Here is a 23,648-nt window from a genome sequence, read left to right on the forward strand (position 1 = left end):
AAGTGAAAGAATTTCACCTGGTTAATATTGCCTGCTAACCTGGATTTCTTTTAGCTAAATATGCAGGTTTAAAAATATATACTTCTGTGTATTGATTTTAAGAAAGGCATTGATGTTTATGGTTAGGTACACATTGGAGCAACGATACGCACCGCATCGATTATATGCAACGCAGGACACGCTAGATAAACTAGTAATATCATCAACCATGTGTAGTTAACTAGTGATTATGATTGATTGATTGTTTTTTATAAGAGAAGTTTAATGTTAGCTAGCAACTATCCTTGGCTTACTGCATTTGCATAACAGGCAGTCTCCTCATGGAGTGCAATGTAATCAGGTGGTTAGAGCGTTGGACTAGTTAACTGTAAGGTTGCAAGATTGAATCCCCCGAGCTGACAAGGTAAAAATCTGTCGTTAACTGCCCCTGAACGAGGCAGTTAACCCACCTCTAGGCCGTCGTTGAAAATAAGAATGTGTTCTTAACTGACTTGCCTAGTTAAACAAAGATTAAATAAAGGTGTAAAAAATAAAATAATAATCATCTGCCAAATCGGTATCCAAAAATACCTATTTCCGATTGTTATGAAAACTTGAAATCGGCCTTAATTCGGCCATTCCGATTAATCGGTCAACCTTTAGTTGAATTAGTCTAAATATATACTGAACAAAAATATGAACACATGTAAATTGTTGGTCCCATGTTTCATGAGCTCAATTAAAACGTCCAATACATTTTCCATACGCACAAAATAGTTATTTCTCTCACGTTTTGTGAATTTATTTCAATTAACTAATTTCCTTATGAACTGCAACTCAGTAAAATCTTTGAAATTGTTGCATGTTGTGTTTATTTTTGTTCAGTGTATGATCGTTAGCACATGGTTTGGAGGGCTCTCAGATATGAATCTTAATCTATATCCTAGAAATAACCTGTATGAGGGACATATCTCAAAATTAGAGTATTTCTAAATGACTAACAAATATATTTTCACAATGAGTGAGAAATAAGGTAATATAGTAACACTTGACATCAAGTTCTTATACATCTGTAATTTCTTTGATTATTACAATAGCAACATTGGTGTTACATAGAACTTTGGTAATTGTTTTATAATTGCATAATAGAGTAATACCATACTTATAAATACTCTCAGCTCATTGCTATGCAAATAAAATGCAATTATCAAAATGTTATTTAACATGCTAATAAAATGTTGCTCAAAGTAATTAGTTTTATTACACAGCCATAAGAACAGTTTAATGTTAACAAAATATGGCTATTAAATGTCGAAAGGGAACACATTTAATAACAGCCTTCTTGAATTAACCTAGGTAGGTTGAACATGTTAGTTTGTACTCTGTGTAAACTGTCTTTTTAAAGATGGTATAGTGTGTGTTTGAAACGAGAGCACTTACCCTCAGATGAAGAAAAAAAAATGTTTCTAAATTGTTTTTTCTAAGCATCCAACTTGCTGTTTGCAAATGGCTTTGAATGTCTCTGCAGTATTTTCAGGTATCATAAAATCAGCAGCTTTCGACCTTTTCAGTGGCATGTTGATAGTCATAGTAGTTGAGCGTCACAACTTGGTTATACTTATCTGTAAAAAAATATTATTAGTTAATTGGTTTGACTTGATTATCTACACCTGAGGCAATGGACATTCCGAAGAATGGACATTTTACCGAATTTTCATATAATGAATTGTGTAGATCAAATATGATTTGCTGTCGGATAGTGGAAAAGTATAAGAAATTGTGTGCTCTATTCATTATATTTCTATCTGCAACATGCAGTTCCAGACACAGCCATGCCATTTATTGTTGTCACCGCCAAACAAACTATTTGTTCCTTCCCAAAAATTGTTACTTTACACAAAGCATAGTTTAAAACTAGTTATCCCAGGTTTGCACATAACTAGGTCTCATGCTGGGCTTTAAGTGGTTTTAATTAAAATGTAAAAAATGTACCTCCTACCCCTTTCACCAAAAATAAGGTCAAAACGTTTAAAAATAAGGTTCTTGTCTCTGTGTAAATGGGTCTCAACTTATATTCCAAAAGTGAACCCACTTCTCCTGCCCTCACCCCACCTAGGGACGAGGAGATCCGGGAGAAGTGTGGTGAGGACGCCGTGCACTACCTTTCCTTCCAGCGCCACATCATCGGCCAGCTGGTGGTTGTTGGGGTTCTGTCTGTGGGCATCGTCCTGCCAGTCAACTTTTCTGGAGACCTTTTGGGTGAGTATGCCAGATTTCCATTAATTTCTATTAATGAAATGTACCTCTTGTTTACCTTTATAAATCCCTTATTTTATGAGATCACCTTAAGTTAGACACACTACATTGTTTTTGTTGTCGGTCATGTGAGACTTTGCCAATTAATGTGACTTCAACAAAGAAATAAACAATGGTACAACATGAAGACGTATTCCATCAGATTTGCACATAGAAGTAGCATATCTGCTCTCCATTGTACAGTTCGTTTACAAAATCTCCTATGACAACAAAAACACCAATGGACCAATCGGTCCTTGTTTTGGGTTTTGATATGCCAAAACGGCCCATTAAGGCATTTGCAGTGCCTTCAAAAAGTATTCATACCCCTTGACTTACTTCACATTTTGTTGTTACAGCCTGAATTCAAAATGGAATCCCATCTATACACACTACCCCATAATGAAAAAGGGAAAACATATCTGTAAAACATTTTTCTAAAACATTTTTCTAATGTATTGAAAATTAAATACAGAATTATTCACACCCCTGAGTCAATATATGTTAGAATCACATTTGGCAGCCATTACAGCTGTGAGTCTTTCTGGGTACGTCTCTAAGAGCTTTGCACAGTTGTATTGTACATTATTTGCACATTTTTTTAATTCTTCAAGCTCTCCCGAGTTTATTGTTGATCCTTGCTAGTCGGCCATTTTCAAGTCTTGCCATAGCCATAAGCCAATTAAAGTCCAAACTGTAACTAGGCCACTGAGGAACATTCAACATCATCTTGGTAAGCAATTCCATTATATATTTGGCCTTGTGTTTTAGGTTATTGTCCTACTGTAAGGTGAATTTGTCTCCCAGTGTCTTTTGGAAAGCACTGAACTAGGTTTTTCTCTAGGATTTTATCGGTGCTTAGCTCTATTACGTTTATTTTTATCATAAAAAAAACTCCCTCGCTGATGAAAAAAATACCCATAACATGATGCAGCCACCACAATTCTTGGAAATATGAAGTGGTAATCAGTGATATGTTTGGGGCAAATTCTACCCAACGCAACACTTTTGTATTCAGTACATGAAGTTATTTAAAAAACAATTGTTTTCCTTTTACCCCCTTTTCTCCCTAATTTCGTGATATCCAATTGGTAGTTAGTCTTGTCTCATTGCTGCAACTCCCCTATGGACTCAGGAGAGGCGAAGGTCAAGAAACATGCATCCCCCGAAACACGACCCTACCAAGCCACCCTGCTTCTTGCCAGCTGCACCAATCTATCGGAGGAAACACCGTACAACTGACAACCGAAAGTCAGCTTGCAGGCGCCCAGCCCGCCACAAGGAGTCGCTAGAGCACGATGAGACAAGGAAATCCAGACCGGCCATTCCCGGACGACGCTGGGCCAATTGCGTGCTGCCTCATGGGTCTCCCAGTCACGGCTGGCTATGACAGCCTGGGATTGAACCCAAGGCTGTAGTGACACCTCAGCACTGCGAAAGTTAATTTCTTTGCCACATTTTTTTGCAGTGTTACTTTAGTTCCTTATTGCAAACAGGATGCATGTTTTGTGATATTTTTATTCTGTACTGTTTCCTTCTTGTTGTCGCTACCGAGTTCCAAACTGCCTCTGGAAGCAATGTCAGTACAATAACTGTTCGTTGGGAGCTTCATGAAATGGGTTTCCATAGCCGAGCAGCCGACACACAAGCCTAAGATCACCATGCACAATGCCAAGCGTCGGCTGGAGTGATGTAAAGCTCGCCGCCATTGGACTCTGGAGCAGTGAAAACATGCTCTCTGGAGCAATGAATCACGCTTCATCATCTGGCAGGCCGACAGACTAATCTGTGTTTGGCAGGTGCCAGGAGAACGCTACCTGCCCAAATGCGTAGTGCCAACTGTTAAGTTTGGTGGATGAGGAATAATGGTCTGGGGTGTTTTTTCATGGTTCGGGCTAGGCCCCTTAGTTCCAGTGAAGGGAGATCTTAACGCTACAGCATACAATTACATTCCAACTTTGTGGCAAAAGTTTGGGGAAGGCCCTTTCCTGTTTCAGCATGATAATGCCCCCGTGCACAAAGCGAGGTCCATACAGAAAGGGTTTGTCGTGATCGGTGTGGAATAACTTGACTGGCCTGCAGAGCCATGACCTCAAACCCATCAAACACCTTTGGGATAAATTGGAACGCCGACTGCGAGCCAGACCTAATGGCCCAACATCAGTGGCTGAATGGAAGCAAGTCCCCGACACAATGTTCCAACATCTAATGGAAAGCCTTTCCAGAAGAGTGGAGGCTGTTATAGCAGCAAAGGAAGTCCATGTTAATGCCCATGATTTTGGAACGAAATCTGTTAGGTTGTATTCTGAGGCAGACTACTTTATTTTAGTTGACTATCATAGCTAAATTGCTACAATAAAGTTTATTTAAGTTGACTAACAGACTAAGTACAGATAATATAAATACTTAAAGGAAATGTCACAAGACAATGTCTATATACATTGTTCTCTTTTTGTCACCAGAAAATAATGCATACAGCTTTGGGCGGACCACTATAGCAAACCTGAAGTCTGGGTAGGTAAATTTTTTATAACACGCTTTTGTTATTTTGTTGGATATTAAACCAATGGCATTATTTGAAAAGAAGGAATGATGGGTAGTTACGGAAAATCCCAGGAGGCAAAACTGGTTGCAATGACTTTATTATTAATTATTTTGGTACATCATGATCAGATGACTGTATACTGGTTGTAATGTTTTTAGACATCTTTTAAACAACATATTTATCAAATCTCTTCTGCGTTTTCTCAGGACTAACCTCTTGTGGCTCCACACTTCGTTTGCATTCATATACCTGCTTCTGACTGTGTACAGCATGAGACGACACACGTCCAAGATGCATTACAAGGAGGACGACCTGGTAAAGTTTATTGGATTTATTTATTTATTTATCCATCGTCAAATTCAGATGACTGCAATGTCCACTTAATCATGGGCTACTATAGAAACATTTGGAATGTAACAGTTATGAAGTACAGTACATGGCAACATCTGGTTAACAGATGTGTTTTTTTCAGCAGTCATAAATCAAAGCATATGCTCTTTTCCAGGTGAAACGTACTTTATTTATCAATGGGATCTCCAAATATGCCGAAGAGGTCCACATAAAACAACACTTTCAGTAAGCATTTCTCTGGTTTCATTTATTGTCAGACATCAGCATTGGCTTGCACCTGCATGTGTGGTACATTCTACTGTGGGGGTCAGAATTGATTGACATCATTGATAAAGATGAACAATAATGACTGTAAAATAAATCATTCAAATACTGTATGCAAACAAAAATGGGAACTTATATTATACTTAAACAAAATCTCTGTCTCTGAACAATTGCATTAACAAGCAATATTTTTTTGCTGAAAAAAGGAAGGGGTCAACATGATATACACCCATAAAGACTATTTTATAAATAAGCTAGTCAAAAGTTTAGAATGTGATCCCATATTCCTAGCATGCAGTGAACTACATCAAGCTTGTGACCCTACCAACTTTATGGATGCATTTCAGATTGTGTTGTGCCCAATATAAATTAATGGTAAGTGATGTATTGTCATTTTGTCGTCACTTTTATTGTAAATAAGAATAGATGTTTCTAAGCATATGTTTCTAAACATTACCAATAAATGGGAAGGTTAGCATGTCTTTGGGGTATGATCAAACTTTCTCACTCATTATTATTCACGATCCATTCAGGATTATCTGTAAACACGTTAGCTTCCACATTATTGTGGAAGTGTTTAGAAAAATATATTCTTAATTACAATAAAAGTGACTCCAAAATGACACAGTACATTATTTACCATTTCATTTATATTTGGCATAAAATAATCTTAAACACAAAAAAACTAAATTCAAACACAAAAAAACGAAACACCAGTCTCAACGTCAACAGTGAAGAGGCGACTCCAGGATGCTGGCCTTCTAGGCAGAGTTACAACAAAGCCTTATCTCAGACTGACCAATAAAAATAAAAGATTAAGATGGGCAAAAGAACAGACACTGGACAGAGGAACTCTGTCTAGAAGGCCAGCATCCCGGAGTCGCCTCTTCACTGTTGACGTTGAGACCCGTGTTTTGCGGGTACTATTTTAATGAAGCTGCCAGTTGAGGACTTGTGAGGCGTCTGTTTTTCAAACTAGACAAATGTACTTGTCCTGTTGCTCAGTTGTGCACTGGGGCCTCCCACTCCTCTTCCTATTCTGGTTAGTGCCAGTTTGCGCTGTTTTGTGAAGGGAGTAGTACACAGCGTTGTACGAGATCTTCAGTTTCTTGGCAATTTCTCGCTAGGAATAGCCTTTATTTCTCAGAACAAGAATAGACTGACGAGTTTCAGAAGAAAGTTCTTTGTTTCTGGCCATTTTGAGCTTGTAATCGAACCCGCAAATGCTGATGCTCAACTAGTCTAAAGAAGGCCAGTTTTATTCCTTCTTTCATCAGGACAACAGTTTTCAGCTGTGCTAACATAATTGCAAAAGGGGTTTCTATTGAACAATTAGCCTTTTAAAATTATAAACTTTGATTAGCTAACACAACGTGCCATTGGAACACAGGAGTGATGGTTGCTGATAATGGCTCTCTGTATGCCTATGTAGATATTCCATAAAAAATCTGCTGTTTCCAGCTACGATAGTCATTTACAAAATGAACAATGTCTACCCTGTTTTTCTGATCTATTTGAAGTTATTTTAATTGACTTTTCTTTCAAAAACAAGGACATTTCTAAGTGACCCCAAACTTTTTTGAATGGTAGTGTACATGTAAATCTCTCATGGCTCAAAGTGGAAGAGCGATTGACTTCATCACTACCTATTTTTGTAAGAGGTGTTAACAAGCTGAAGGTACCGAGCTGTCTATTTAAAATACTAGCCCACAGCTCGGACACCCATGCATACCCCACAAGACATGCCACCAAAGGTCTCTTCACAATCCCAAAGTCAAGAACAGACTATGGGAGGTGCACAGAACTACATGTAGCCATGGCTCTATGGAACTCTATTCCACATCAGGTAACTGATGCAAGCAGTAGAATCAGATTATTAAAAAAACAGAATAAAAATACACCTTATGGAACAGCAGGGACTGTGAAGCGACACACACACAGGCACAGACATACATACACATAAGACACACACTCTACAACATGTACACATGGATGTTGTATTGTGACAGTGGAGTAGTGGCCTGAGGGAACACACTAAATGTATGGAGTGAAGTGTTATGAAATGTAATGTCATGTAATATTTTAAATTGTCTATAACTGCCTAAATGTTGCTGGACCCCAGGAAGAGTAGCTGGTGCCCTGGCAGTAGCTAATGGGGATCCTTAATAAATACAAATAACAACATAATTTCCCACATTTTTTAGCAAAATATATAGCTCAGTTTTTTTTATTGTTTATTTTCTACAGTCATTATTGCTCATCTTTATCAAGGGGGTCAATAATTCCAGACCCCACTATATGTGCCTTCAGAAAGTATTCATACCCTTTGACTTATTCCACATTTTGTTGTGTTATGGTATTAATTCAAAATGGATTAAAATAAAATAAATCTCACCCATCCACACACAATACCCCATAATTGACAGTGAGAACATGTTTCTAGAAAGATTTGCAAATGTATTGAAATCTCATTAACGTAGGTATTCACACCCCGTTGCTATGACGCTCCAAATTGAGCTCAGGCGCATCCAATTTCCTTCGGTCATCCTTGAAATGTTACTACAACCTGATTGGAGTCCACCTGTGGCTGATTCAATTGTTTGGACCAAATTTAGATAGAAACACACCTGACTATATAAGGTCCCACAGTTGACAATGCATGTCAGAGCAGAAATCATGCCATGATGTCCAAGGAGCTGCCCGTAGATATGAGATTGAATTGTGATGAAGCATACAGTATATCTGGGGAAGGTGTCGAGGAAATTACCCACTAAGGACTCAAAGTTAATGAACAGATGTATTATCACGGCCGGAGAGGTTACAACAAACTTAATACTCAAAATACAAGTCTGTCAGACGCTCTGAAGGGATGCTCTCCCTTCAGCACTCTTTATACTCGTGCACAAACTGGGCGTCTCTGCTCTCAGGGTGCAATAGGCTGATCATGACCTTGCACACACAGTTTCTAGGCGTTGGGCCAAAGTAACAATGTGTTCCCTTCTTTCTGTTCTTCAATCAGTCCCTTCCCTGAGAGCAGAACATCCTAACACAATAACAAGAAACAACACGCTACATGTAGTCACACATTTGCAGACACAGAGGACGCTAAACATTTCCACTACAAAAGATCGAAAACAATTTCTACAGTGTTGAAAGTTCCCAAGAGCAATTTCCCATCATATGGAACTACCCAGCTGGCTGTCCATAAGCATAAGGCAAAATATTCTGTGGTCTGACGAGACCAAAATTGAACTACTTGGCCTGAATGCACAACACAATGTCTGGAGAAAGACAGGGGTTTAGCTGTGGCTGGTTAACACCATCCCTACTGGGAAGCATGAGGGTGGCAGCAGCTTGCTTTGGGGATGTGTTATAGCGGCAGCGACTGTGAGACTGGTAAGGATAGAGGAAACAAAGAATAGAACCAAATACATGCAAATGCTTGAGAATTAAAACCGGTGCGAAAATTTACGTTCCAACAGGACAATGACCCCAAGCATACAGCCAAAGCAATGCTGGAATGGCTTTAGAACAAGAATGTGAACGTCCTTGAGCGTCCCAGGCAAAGCCCAGACTTGAATACTATTGAACATCTGTGGAAATACTTTCATTTTACTGTTCAATGCCGCTACCCATCTGATTTATCGGAGCTTGAGAAAATATGCAACGAAGAATGGGAGAAAATCCCCAAATCCAGATGTGCAAAGCTGATACAAGACGACTCAAAGCTGTAGTCATGGCCAAAGGTGCTTCTACAAAGTATTGACTCGGGTGTGAATTCTTATGTAAATTAGATGTATTAATACATTTGCAAACCTGTTTTCACTTTGTCATTATGGGTTATTATTGTGTGTAGATAGATGGGTGAGACTTTTTCTTTAAATCCATTTTGAATTCAGGCTGTAATGCAACAACATGTGGAATAAGCCAAGGGGTATGAATACTTTCTGAAGGCACTATGTGGGAATTGGGTGAAGATCAGTGATGTAAAGTACTTAAGTAAAAATACTTTAAAGTACTACAGGTTTTAAGTAGTTTTTTTGGGGTATACAGTTGAAGTCGGAAGTTTACATACACTTAGGTTGGAGTCAATAAAACTTGTTTTTCAACCACAAACCAACTATAGTTTTGGCAAGTCAGTTCGGACATCTACTTTGTGCATGACACAAGTAATTTTTCCAACAATTGTTTACTGACAGATTATTTCACTTATTATTCACTATCACAATTCCAGTGTGTCAGAAGTTTACATACACGACATTGACTGTTTCTTTAAACAGCTTGGAAAATTCCCGAAAATGATGTCATGGCTTTAGAAGCTTCTGATAGGCTAATTGACATAATTTGAGTCAATTGGAGGTGTACCTGTGGATGTATTTCATGGCCTACCTTCAAACTTGGTGCCTTGACATCATGGGGAAATCAAAAGAAATCAGCCAAGACCTCCGAAAATAAATTGTAGACCTCCACAAGTCTGGTTAAACATTGGGAGCAACTTCCAAACACCTGATGGGCCACGTGAATCTGTACAAATAGTACGCAAGGATAAACACCATGGGACCACGCATCTGCCATTCCGCTCAGGAAGGAGACGCGTTCTGTCTCCTAGAGATGAACGTACTTTGGTGTGAAAAGTGCAAATCAATCCCAGAACAACAGCAAAGGACCTTGTGAAGATGCTGGAGGAAATGGGTACAAAAGTATCTATATCCACAGTAAAACAAGTCCTATATCGACATAACCTGAATGGCCGCTCAGCAAGGAAGAAGCCACTGCTTTAAAACCGCCCTAAAAAAAGCCAGACTACGGTTTGCAACTGCACATGGGGACAAAGATCGTACTTTTTGTAGAAATGTCCTCTGGTCTGATGAAACAAAAATATAACCTTTTGGCCATAATGACCATTTTGTCGAGCCGAAGAACCCCATCCCAACCGTGAAGCACCGGGGTGGCAGCATCATGTTGCGGGAGTGCTTTGCTGCAGGAGGGACTGGTGCACTTCACAAAATAGATGGCATCATGAGGCAGGAAAATGATGTGGATATATTGAAGCAACATCTCAAGATATCTGTCAGGAAGTTAAAGCTTGGTCGCAAAAGGGACATTGACCCCAAGCATACATCCAAGTTGTGGCAAAATGGTTTAAGGACAACAAAGTCAAAGTATTGGAGTGGCTATCACAAAGCCCTGACCTCAATCCTATAGAAAATGTGTGGTTAGAACTGAAAAGGCGTGTGCGAGCAAGGAGGCCTACAAACCTGACTCAGTTACACCAGCTCTGTCAGGAGGAATGGGCCAAAATTCACACAACTTATTGTGGGAAGCTTATGGAAGGCTACCTGAAACGTTTGGCCAAGCTTAAGCAATTTAAAGGCAATGCTACCAAATACTAATTGTGTATGTAAACTTCTGACCCACTGGGAATGTGATGAAAGAAATAAAAGCTGAAATTAATAATTCTCTCTACTATTATTCTGACATTTCACATTCTTAAAATGAAATGGTGATCCTAACTGACCTAAGACAGGAATTTTTACTAGGATTAATTGTCAGGAATTGTGTTGAAATGTATTTGGCTAAGGTGTATGTAAACTTCCAACTTCAAATGTATGTACTTTACTATTTATATTTTTTTCTACTTTTACTCCATTACATTCCTAAATAAAATAGTGTACTTTTTATTCCATACATTTTCCCTGATACCCAAAAGTACTTATTACATTTTGAATGGTTCTGACTCCTAAACTTGAAAACATGAAACATCCTTTTTCATGTCACTGAGAGAGAAAGAGGAATGTAGAACATTTACATTGTCACAATATGTTATTGTTAGACATCAGGGATCCTATGGAAAGGAGAAGTGCCACAGTCTGGTACAAGTCAACAGGACAGCTATGAGTTAGGGAGGAGTGAGGAATTTGGGCTGTGGTCAGATGAAGTGAGGAAGAACAGATCACTCAAGTTGTGTCTAGCAACAGAGGTGTATTGGCTGTTCAGATATGTAAGGAGGAGACTCTGTATAGGAGGAAGAGTTAAATACCAGTGCTTGTGTGAATGTCTTTGTCTGTTCAGCTGTCTGACCCATTGGGTGAATCAACTTGGTTTGAGCTTTTCATAGTTGTCTGTCAGTTTTTACCCTGTTATTTAGAACCTAACACAGGAAAATTATATAATTCACACACTTATCAAGAGACCATCCCTACGCCTCTGATCTGGCAGACTCACTAAACACAAATGCTTCATTTGTAAATGATGTCTGAGTGTTGGGAGTGTTCCCCTGGCAATCTGTAAATAAAAAAAACAAGATAATCGTGCCATCTGGTTTTCTTAATATAAAAAATGGCACTGCCATTTTAAGATCACTGACTTTATCAACTCTCATTATAGTATGGTAATTGTTTTCTTTTCTCTCCATTGTCACACAGACAAGCCTATGAGAACTGCACTGTTCTTGATGCTCGAATCTGCTACAACGTAGCCAAACTCATGTCCCTGAATGCTGAGAGGTGAGACATTTACCTGCTGTTCACCAATTATGTTCATTCTCACTTTCCTTTAGAATGCGTCATCACAATTTCAGCCCCCAACATATCAAACCCTCACTACATAAAATGGCATCGCTTGACAAAATTATACAGATGTATGATTGTAGGACTGCCCCTGAAGTGACTCTTTACACTGTATGCAAACATTTCCTTTGTGTTGTCTTAAGAATTCAGCCTTCTCTGTGTTGCTCTCCACATCCCTCATTCTGTCGTCTTTATATCATGCGGGTCTGATATCTGATGGGAAGTTAACTCAACAGTAATGCTATTGGTCAACAACTCAGATTTGGAATCCAAACAAGTCAGATACTTATTTTTTTTTAACTCTTAGATTCATTCTCTTTTGTTCCTGACCTGCGTTGGTGAAATATACACAGTCTTTCTACCTCTCTCTCCCCCAAAAGCTATGGGACATGGCACAAGCCATGACTTCTCTCTCGTTCCCGGTCTGATCATACCTAGGATAAGGCCTTGTATCTTAAGGTTATGCCTTGTATGATTTTATCATTTATTTTACAATAATATTACATATTTTTGCCTTTGATAGACAACTCAGACCTTTCTTGAAAACCTATTACTGTAACTCAACTATAATTTGTTGAGTATTGTTAAATCATCTTTATGGAGTCAATAACATTTTAATAGGCTAATTACATAGTTTTATCACGGGTCACATGTGAGGTATCTATTATATAGCCTATGTTAAATATTACTTCACTTTTAATTTGATCACTCTTTTGTTGCTGAGATTTTCCTGCGCTGCAATGCAGATGAGTGATTTACATAATTTAACTTAAAACCCATGGTTATATTATCAGTATTCCACTTTACATGTAGCCTCATTTTGACCAGCGATCAAGCAACATGATGGACTAAATGGACAAATCCTGTTTCTGCAGGATTATTTTGCTGCGACAATACAGGTCTAACTAAGATGATCTGTAGTTACTGCAGAACAACTCCAGGTGGAATTTATTCCTGCCATTTTTGAAGGGAAGAAAAGCCCCCCCCCATATTTTTTTTTGTTGACCAGACATAGAGATAATACATTAATTAAACTCATTACCTCCTCACTCTCAACAAATGGGTCAAGGCAAGTTTAAGGTCCATAAAATAGTGTTTGAATTGGATATGGAGACGCAGGGTTGAGGAGTAACTACATGGGGAGTAACTAAACCTTAACCCTTACTATAACCATTCCGAGTGGGGTGTAAAATAGTGGTGTAAAAATACTTAAAATTACTTTTTACTTCATACATTTTCCCTGACACCCAAAAGTGGAAAGTTTTGCTTTGCTTCTTGAAAATCCTATATCTTGAAAAGGTATCACATGTCAACTACAAGTCAGTATTCAACATCTATCCATTTCTGAGGACGTTGGGAGATAACATGGAAACCAGCAGCTAGGGGAAACTGTGAGTGCTGTTACCATCAAGTAGGCTTTGGTTTTGCTAGGGTGTTGTGAATGGGGATGGTGGATGGGCTTCTGTCTCTGGTCCCAGAGGTTGCATGTTCGAATCCATCGATTACAAAGTTGTTTTTGATATTTTTGTTTTAAGTATATTCCTAACCATTACCTTAACCATTCAGAGTTAATGCGTAACTTTAAGAATTCTGAGTTAATGCCTAAACTTAGATTACTTTACGGAGTTTGAGTAATCACAAAAGTTACTTTACTGATTTATATTTTTGGTTAGGTAACTAGTGACTGTAAATGATTACGTTGATAAAATAACCTACCCAACCCTGTAGACGAACCACTTTTGTTTAAAGTTTGCAACAGTGTCCATAACTGTGACTAAGACATGTTATCTGTGTGACCTATACGATATCGCAGGAGAGGGCCTTGTTTTTTAGATCCGTGAGTTCTGATGACAGAAGTAGCCCTTGATGACTCAGCAGTGGCCATCTTGATCTTCTCCTACTCGCCCACTGGAGCTAAACACTATTGATCTCCAGTGGCTGGAGAAATCTTCCATGCTACTGGAATTGATTGCCAAAGTTATGGGTCGGAATCCACTTACCCGAAGACTTGAGCCTTACTTTGTGTGTTGTACAGTACCAGTCAAAAGTTTGGACAGACTTACTCATTCCAGGGTTTTCTTTATTTGTACTATTTTCTACATTGTAGAATAATAGTGAAGACACAAACTATGAAATAACACACATGGAATCATGTAGTAACCAAAAAAGTGTTAAACTAATTCTTCAAATCAGCCACCCTTTGCACAGTATTGGCATTCTCTCAACCAGCTTCATGAGGTAGTCACCTGGAATACATTTCAATTAACAGGTGTGCCTTGTTAAAAGTTAACTTGTGGAATTTCTTTCATTCTTAATGCGTTTAAGCCAATCGATTGTGTTGTGACAAGGTAAGGGGGGAATACAGAAGATGGCCCTATTTGGTAAAAGACCAAGTCCATATTATGGGAAGAACAGCTCAAATAAGCAAAGAGAAATGACAGTCCATCATTACTTTAAGTCATGGTCAGTCAATCCGGAAAATGTCAAGAACATTTCAAGTTTCTTAAAGTGCAGTCGTAAAAGCCATCAAGTGCTATGATGAAACTGTCTATGATGACCGCCACAGGAAAGGAAGACCCAGAGTTAACTGCACCTCAGATTGCAGACCCCAATTTTTTTCACAGAGTTCAAGTAACAGAGACATCTCAACATCAACTGTTCAGAGGAGACTGCATGAATCAGACCTTCATGGTCGAATTGCTGCAAAGAAACCACTACTAAAGGACACCAATAAGAAGAGACTTGCTTGGGCCAAGAAACACAAGCAATGGACATCTGACCGGTGGAAACTTGTCCTTTGGTCTGATGAGTCCAAATTTGAGATTTTTGGTCTTTGTGAAACACAGAGTAGGTGAATGGATGATCTCCACTTGTGTGGTTCCTACCATGAAGCATGGAGGAGGTGTGATGGTGTGGGGCTGCTTTGCTGGTGACACTCTGATTTAATTTGAATTCAAGGCACACATAACTAGCATGGCTACCACAGCATTCTGCAGTGATACACCAGCCCTTCTTGTTTGGGCTTAGTGGGAGTATCATTTGTTTTTCAACAGGACAATGGCCCAAAACATACTTCCAGGCTGTGTAAGGGCTATTTGACCATGGAGAGTGATGGAGTGCTGCATCAGATGACCTGGCCTCCACAATCACCTGACCTCAACCCAATCAAGATGGTTTGGTATGAGTTGGACCGTAGAGTGAAGGAAAAGCAGTCAACAAGTGCTCAGCTTATGTGGGAACTCCTTTAGGACTGTTGGAAAAGCATTCCAGGTGAACCTGGTTGAGAGAATGCAAAGGGTGGATGTTTTTTTTGGTTACTACATGATTCCATATGTGTTATTTTATAGTTTTGATGTCTTTACTATTATTCGACAATGTTGAAATTAGTACAAATAAAGAAAACCCTTGAATGAGTAGGTGTTTCCTAACTTTTGACTGGTACTGTATGTGTGAGCGTGTACAGTTGACGTCGGAAGTTTACATACACTTAGGTTGGAGTCATTAAAACTCTTTTTCAACCACTCCACAAATTTCTTGTTAACAAACTATAGGTTTGGCAAATTGGTTAGGACATGTACTTTGTGCATGTAATTTTTCCACAAGTAATTTTTCCAACAATTGTTTGGAGATTATTTCCCTTATAATTCACTGTATCACAATTCCAGTGGGTCAGAAGTTTACAGTGACTGTGCCTTTAAACAGCTTGGAAAATTCCCGAAAATGATGTCATGGCTTTAGAAGCTTCTGATAGGCTAATTGACATTTGAGTCAATTGGAGGTGTACCTGTGGATGTATTTCAAGGCCTACCTTTAAACTCAGTGACTCTTTGCTTGACATCATGGGGAAATCAGCCATGACCTCCGAAAATAAATTCTGGTCTGGTTCATCCTTGGGAGCAATTTCCAAACGCCTGAAGGTACCACGTTCATCTGTACAAACAATAGTATGCAAGTATAAACACCATGGGACCACGCAGCCATCATACCGCTCAGGAAGGAGACGTGTTCTGTCTCCTAGAGATGAACGTACTTTGGTGCGAAAAGTGCAAATCAATCCCAGAACAACAGCAAAGGACCTTGTGAAGATGCTGGAGGAAACAGGTACAAAAGCATCTTTATCCACAATAAAACGAGTCCTATATCGACATAACCTGAAAGGCCGCTCAGCAAGGAAGAAGCCACTGCTTTAAAACCGCCCTAAAAAAGCCAGACTATGGTTTGCAACTGCACATGGGGACAAAGATCATACTTTTTGGAGATATGTCCTCCGGCACAGCCAGAAGAGGACTGGCCACCCCACATAGCATGGTATCTCTACGTTTCTTCCTAGGTTTTGGCCTTTCTAGGGAGTTTTTCCTAGCCACTGTGCTTCTACACATGCATTGCTTGCTGTTTGGGGTTTTAGGCTGGGTTTCTGTACAGCACTTTGAGATATCAGCTGATGTACGAAGGGCTATATAAATACATTCGATTTGATTTGGTCTGATGAAACAAAAATATAACCTTTTGGCCATAATGACCATCCTCGTGTTTGGAGGAAAAAGGGGGAGGCTTGCAAGCCAAAGACACCATCCCAACCGTGAAGCATGGGGGTGGCAGCATCATTTTGTGGGGGTGCTTTGCTGCAGGAAAGACTGGTGCACTTCACAAAATAGATGGCATCACGTGGGAGGAAAATTATGTGGATATATTGACGCAGCATCTCAAGACATCAGTCAGGAAATTATAACTTGGTCGCAAATGGGTCTTCCAAATGGACAATGACCCCAAACATTCTTCCAAAGTTGTGGCAAAATGGCCTAAGGACAACAAAGTCAAGGTATCGGAGTGGATATCACAAATTCCCTACCTCATTCCTATAGAAAATATGTGGGCAGAACTGGAAAAGCGTGTGAGAGCAAGGAGGCCTACAAACCTGACTCAGTTCCACCAGCTCTGTCAGGAGGAATGGGCCAAAATTCACCAAACTTATTGTGGGAAGCTTGTGAAACTGTACCTGAAACTTTTGACCCAAGTTAAACAATTTAAAGGCAATGCTACCAAATACTAATTGAGTGCATGTAAACTTCTGACCCACTGGGAATGTGATGAAAGAAATACAAGCTGAAATAAATAATTTTCTCTACTATTATTCTGACATTTCACATTCTTAAAATAAAGTGGTGATCCTAACTGACCTAAGAGAGGGAATTTTTACTAGGATTAAATGTCATGAATTGTGAAAACTGAGTTTAAATGTATTTGACTAAGGTGTATGTAAACTTCCGACTTCAACTGTATATGCCTGTTTGCGAGTGTATGTACTGCTCTGATGGGATTGTGTGGACATACTGTATGTCACCATGCATTTGTGCAGGATTGTGCATTTTGTGCACCATGTGTAGAGCTTTGAATATGATCTGTGTGTGTGTGTGTGTGTGTCGCCTCACAGGAAGAAGACAGAGCGCAGTTTAAAGTTCTTCACAGATCTCATGGCCAAAGAGCACATGCCCACCATGGTCAACCCGAAACCCTGTGGCCACCTCTGCTGCTGTGTCATCAAAGGCTGTGAGCAGGTTAGACACCCAGAAAACCATCACATTTATTAGGCTGTGCCTTTAGGCATTTGCAAATTAGACTTCTGTGCTATGTTATGTAAAGTATAATCGTTCATTGTATTTCAGGAAGAGGCGGTGAGCTTCTATACTAAGCGGGAGGCCAAATTGAAGGAGGAGTACAGAAAGGAGAAAGAGAAGGTCAACACTAAACCTCTTGGCATGGCGTTCGTCACTTTCCAGAATGAGGCAATGACTGCAATGTGAGTCGATCTCAACATAAGTTGATGTTTTTGTGGTGTATGTATTTGTTTGTGCATGCATGCTCTGCTATATCTGACCAGGATGGTCTTTCAAAACGCCTCAGTAGATCAGTGCCATCACCAAATGCCATATGTAATAAAAGCTTTTTTAGCTTGCTCAATTTCCCTACCATTTACCACTTTTCATAGAATCCTAAAGGACTTCAATGCCTGCCAATGCCATGGCTGCACATGTCGCCAAGAGCCCAAGTCATCCCAGTTCAGTGAAAGTCTCCACATCTACAACTGGAGTGTGAGCTATGCTCCTGACCCTCAAAACGTGCGCTGGTAAGAGACGGTGTCTTGTGCAGGGTGGGCCAGCCATAGAAATATAATTTAGAGAACTACTAATTATATTTCTAAGTGGCTAACACCAACTATGATGTTGAGGTAGAACAAAGGGGGCAGCAAGAGAGGCTAAAATGGACTCTCGTCAAATCAAATTTTATTGGTCGCATACACATGGTTAGCAGATTTTATTGCGAATGAAGAGAAATGCTTGTGCTTCTAGTTCTGACAAGTGCAGCAATATCTAACATGTAATCTAATAATTCCTCAACAACTACCTAATACACACAAGTTTAAATAAAGGAATTGAATAAGAATTATTACATATAAACATTATTAAAGTGACTAGTGATACATTCTCTCTGTGTTAGTGATGGCTGTTTAACAGTCTGATGGCCTTGAGATAGAAGCTGTTTTTCAGTCTCTCGGTCCCAGCTTTGATGCACCTGTACTGAACTCGCCTTCTGGATGGTAGCGGAGTGAACAGGCAGTGGTTCGGGTGGTTGTGGTCCTTGATGATCTTTTTGGCCTTCCTGCATGAGCGACTGCACTCCACACCTTTGCACCCAATTACAAAATGTGGCTATGGATGGTTGGGATGGGGTGATGACGGGTATTTGTCATTAGTGATCCTCAGGCCCGCATGACCTCCAGTCAGCTCTTTTCCTAAACCCCTGACTTTGTAGCTTTGCGGCTTACTGAATGCTTGCCAATAACTTAACCCACTCAGTCTCCGCCCATGCTTAGTTGGCTCCCCATCAAATGAAATCAAACGTTATTTGTCACATGGGCCAAATGCTTACTTACAAGCCCTTTCCCAACATTGCTGAGTTAAAAGTAAGAACTTTTTGCAAATTACAAAAAAATACAATAATGGTGACACAATAAAATAACAAGTACAAGGTTATATAAAAGAAGTACTGTTACCGAGTCAATGTTCAGGGGTACGAGGTAGTTGAAGTAGTTGAGGTAATATGTACATGTAGGTCGGTGTAAAAGTGACTAGGCAATCAGGATAGATAATAAACAGCGTAACAGTAGCGTATGTGAAAGTGTGTGTGTGGCATCAATATGCATGTGTGTGTGTTGGAATGTTAGTGTAGTATGAGTCCAGTAAGTGTGCATAGACTGTATGTTGGTATTTTATTAGGATCCCCATTAGCTGTTGCGGAGGCCGTGGGTGAACAGGGAGTACGGGAGGAGACTAAGCACGCACCCCTGAAAGGCCCCCGTGTTGAGGGTCAGTGTGGTGGATGTGTTGTTGCCTACCCTCACCACATGGGGGTGGCCCGTCAGGAAGTCCAGGATCCAGTTTCAGTGGGTGGTGTTCAGTCGCATGTTCCTTAGCTTAGTGACGAGCTTGGAGGGCACTAGGGTGTTGAATGCTGAGCTGTAGTCAATGAACAGCAATTTTCACGTAGGTGTTCCTCTTCTCCACGTGGGAAAGGGCAGTGTGGAGCGCAATAGAGATTGAGTAATCTGTGAATCTGTTGGGACGATATGCAAATTGGAGTGGGTCCAGGGTGTCTGGGATGATGTGAGCCATGACCAGCCTTTCAAAGTGTATCATGGCTACAGATGTGAGGGCTACACATAGTCTTTTAGACGAGTTATCTTGGCGTTCTTGGGCACAGGGATTATGGTGGTCTTCTTGAAACATGTTGGTATTCCAGACTGGGTTAGGGAGAGGTTGAAAATGTCAGGGAAGACACTTGTCAGCTGGTCAGCGCCTTCTCTGAGTATGTGTCCTGGTAATCCGTCTGGCCCTGTGGCCTTGTATGTTAACCTGTTTCAGGGTCTTACTCACGTCACTGGACAAAAAGGGTCCACATCAGGGGATATCTTTATCTATATATTTCCAGGTATCTGACATTTTATTAGATATAAGGAGTAGACATGCTCCACATACGCATGTTCTTCAGTTCATATACGGAGCTAGGATATCCTCCGTAATGGGAAGGTTTCTACAATCATCCAATCCCAACGTTCAAGACACACACCTGATGCTTGTGCACCCGCTTACATATTTGTTGAATATTCTATTGTTTTTATTTTATTTTACATTCATTTTTATTCAAGAGCACATAAAGAACATGTACCATACATACACAACTTATCTTTGCTGTCTTTACTAAAGAGCGTAATTACATTCCCATCTAAAGGATACATTTTGGCTGTATAGAGCGACTATTTCAAGTCTGAATAAGTATACAAGTTGGATTAAGCCACACAAAAACAGAAACAAACAAAAAGCCCAGAAATGACAGAATAAGACCTGTACAATATGTCAGGAGCTCTGACCAGACACCTTCATACCTATGCTGTCTATGTTGCAAGATTGATGTAATTCTCTCCATGTCAGCAAGTTCTCCGCATCGACCTAACCACATATCTTTTGAGAGTGAATGTTCATTTTTCCAGCATTTTGTTACACATTTCCTTGCTGCTGCTAAAAGATAATCTATACATTTAAGTTGAGAGTATTGGAGTATATCCACAGGAACAATACCTCGAAGGAGATGACATGGGTCTGGTTGAATAATAATACCTATGATGTCCTGAATAACATGGAGAATTTCAGACCAGAAATACTGGATTTTTGGACATTTGCCTAAATATATGTGAGAAAGTACCTATTTGTCCACACTGCCTCCAACACTTAGCGGATATTCATTTTTTCACGTTAAGTTTTTATCAGGTCTCAAAAAAATAACAATGTAGTACTTTGAATTGAAACTCCCTTGTTCGTTTACATGTAGTGGCTCTCCCAGCTTTCCACTAATATCTGCACCAGTAATTCAACCTACCACGTGTTCCTAAGATTATCTAAAGATGATATTTGCATGTTAGGTATATTGTGATAAAAATGTTAAACGGTTCCAATGTTTTCCTCTTGATGAAGTAATTCAATCATCTCGTCAATAGGCGTAATTGGCTCAGTCATTTTTTGTAACAATCCTTTTTTTAACAATGAATTGCCTTACTTGAAGGTACCTATAAAACCTTTTGGGGGATATAATGAATTCCACCTGGATTTCTTGAATTGATTGAAAAAATTGAGCCTTTGAATAGTTGAGACTTGACAAAGCTCTCTCTCTCGTCCCATTCCTTAAATCCTTGGGACATGGTAGCAGGAAGAAAGGCTGGGTTGTGGAATATTGGCGAGTGTCTAGAAATGTCATTACTCAGTTTATATTGGCATTGAACCACTCTCCATGTCCTCAATGTAAGAGTAATAATTGGGTTTTGTTTAATCCTGTCAATAGAAATAGGGTCTGCTATAAAGAGATGACAATGTAAAGGCATATCACAATATTGACTCTCAGTTTCAATCCATGACAAATCCATGGGTTGTTGAATCCATGATGCTATGTGATTAAGTTGCGCTGCCCAGTAATATGATTTAATGTTAGGAAGGTCAAGCCCACCCAGTTTTTGAACAGCTGTAGTTTTTTATAACTAATACTAGCCTCCTTATTTTCCCTTAAAAATGAGCCTATTGCTGCATTTAGTCATGTAAAGGTTTTAGCAGGGATTTTAACAGGATGCATTGAAAACGGATAAACCAGTCTTGGTAAGACGTTCATTTTCACTGAAGCAACCTGACCTGCTAGAGATATAGGGAGGGGCATCCAATGGTCTAGATCTTCAGTGATTTGACTAATCACAGGGGGGGTAGTTCAAAGCATATAGTTTCCCATAGTCTGACGAAATATGAAAGCCCAAGTAACGCATGCTTGTATCAGTCCACTTAAATGCGTAGTTGTCTTTGATACTTGAGGGTGCATCACTAAATGTCACCATAGCAATAGTTTTACCAACGTTAATGTTATATGCTGATGTAGCACCATATTAACCTATTCATTTGAATATGTTTGGAATCGTTGTCTCAGCATCTGTTATGTACAGGATGACATCGTCTGCATACAGAGATATCTTGGTTCATTTGGTCCCACCTGCAGACCATGAATGTTTATGGCATTTCAAATAGCTACCGCCCGAGGTTCTATACTAAGGGCAAATCAAATTGGCGAGAGACATTCTACTTGATGATTTCCTCATTGAAGCGAAAAGGAATGCGACATATTCCCATTAGTTCTAACAGATGATTTGGGACTTGAATATATCAGTTATATCCATTTCCAAAACTACATTTCTTTAACGTTGCTAAAAGAAAGACCCAGTCGATGCGGTCAAATGCATTTTCAGCACTGAGAGATAGTATAACTGTTTGTTTGAGTTGGGTCTTAGAGTAATTGGTAATATTCAGAAGTCATCTTATATTCAACGTTGAGTGACGTCCTTTAATGAACCCGGTTTGATCTGGAATTAATAATTTTGTTACTACCTCAATTCAGTTTTTTTTATATTAGTAAGAATTTTAGTCACAATCTAATAAACGTACTGGTCTATGGGAACCACAGTCTAGTGGGTCTTTACCTGGCTTCTTTACAGGGTGGTGATTTGCTTCACACCAAGTATCTGAATATTTATTTCACTCTAACCTCATGAAGAACCCCTCTGATCAGCGGTATTATTTCCTTACTGAAAGTTTTATAGGACTCACAGGGGAACCCATCGGGACCCGGGCACTTCCCATTTTGCATGCATCTGATGGCTGCTTCAATCTCAGAGTCAATGGGGGCGTCTATCATTTCCCTATCTTCACACGATAGTTCTGGCAGCTTCAACTGTGTGTGAGAAAGTCCTCTTGAGAGGAAACATCTTTTAGATTTCTTATATAGGGTCTCGTAGTACTCACTAATAAGTAACTTTGCCCTGCACAGTTCTGATAATGAGAATACATTCAGCTGCATCCTTTTTAAGTTGTAGTGCAATAAGTTTCCCTGTTTTTTTTTCTCCCTGAGTATAGTATTTATTTTGGGCAAATCGTATAGAACCCTCTGCTTTATAAGTAAGAAGCGTATTAAGCTCCCCTTTCAATGCAGTCAACTGAATTAGTGTCCCCATCCCCTTGTTTCTTATGTCTGTCTTCTAATTTCTCTCTCCATCTTCTCTTGTTTTTGTATACATACTTTTTTTGCAGAGATGAAAAGGTTATGATTTGAACCCTAAGATATGCTTTAGCACTCTCCTATAAAGAGTTGGGCTGACACCTTCTGTTGAGTTAAATTCCAAAAACATTAAGTTCAGCTTGAATAACCTTTTTGAAAATGAGTTTCTCCAAGAAGAGAAGTGTTTATCCTCCACCTGTATGTATCAGGTTGTCGGTATTTGAACTTTAGTTTTAGGGACACCGGACTATGATCTGAGATGGTGATGTTATTAAAAATACAGTGTTCTACCTGATGAGCTAAGGTTTGAGTGATAAGAAAGTATATCCTAGTGTAAGTGCCATGAGGATTTAAAAAGAAAGTACAATCTTTTGTTGTTTGAACTTTCTCTAAATATCAATAAGCCCTTGATCTTCACAGTGAAATTGAACTGCTCTAGACATGGTTTAATATGGGACCACCTGGTTGTGACTTTTACAAATTTGGAGATAATATGCAATTAAAGC

General features: G+C 39.4%; 1 protein-coding gene across 5 annotated transcripts in view; it reads left to right on the plus strand.

Moving 5' to 3' along the window:
• LOC110493827 (mechanosensitive cation channel TMEM63B) overlaps positions 1 to 23,648 on the plus strand; it is a 103,157-nt gene that overhangs the window by 52,308 nt on the left and 27,201 nt on the right. For all 5 annotated transcript variants that reach the window (XM_021568331.3, XM_090204947.1, XM_021568328.3 and 2 more), the window contains 8 exons: positions 2,096 to 2,238; positions 4,737 to 4,788; positions 5,026 to 5,134; positions 5,325 to 5,395; positions 11,860 to 11,940; positions 17,435 to 17,558; positions 17,667 to 17,800; positions 17,990 to 18,127. In XM_021568331.3, coding sequence (XP_021424006.1) covers positions 2,096 to 2,238; positions 4,737 to 4,788; positions 5,026 to 5,134; positions 5,325 to 5,395; positions 11,860 to 11,940; positions 17,435 to 17,558; positions 17,667 to 17,800; positions 17,990 to 18,127 — 852 coding nt within the window. The remainder of the gene's footprint in view (positions 1 to 2,095; positions 2,239 to 4,736; positions 4,789 to 5,025; positions 5,135 to 5,324; positions 5,396 to 11,859; positions 11,941 to 17,434; positions 17,559 to 17,666; positions 17,801 to 17,989; positions 18,128 to 23,648) is intronic.

The sequence above is a fragment of the Oncorhynchus mykiss genome, chromosome 17 (assembly GCF_057628025.1).
Source record: "Oncorhynchus mykiss isolate SJ-2025 chromosome 17, ASM5762802v1, whole genome shotgun sequence".
Taxonomy (NCBI): domain Eukaryota; kingdom Metazoa; phylum Chordata; class Actinopteri; order Salmoniformes; family Salmonidae; genus Oncorhynchus; species Oncorhynchus mykiss.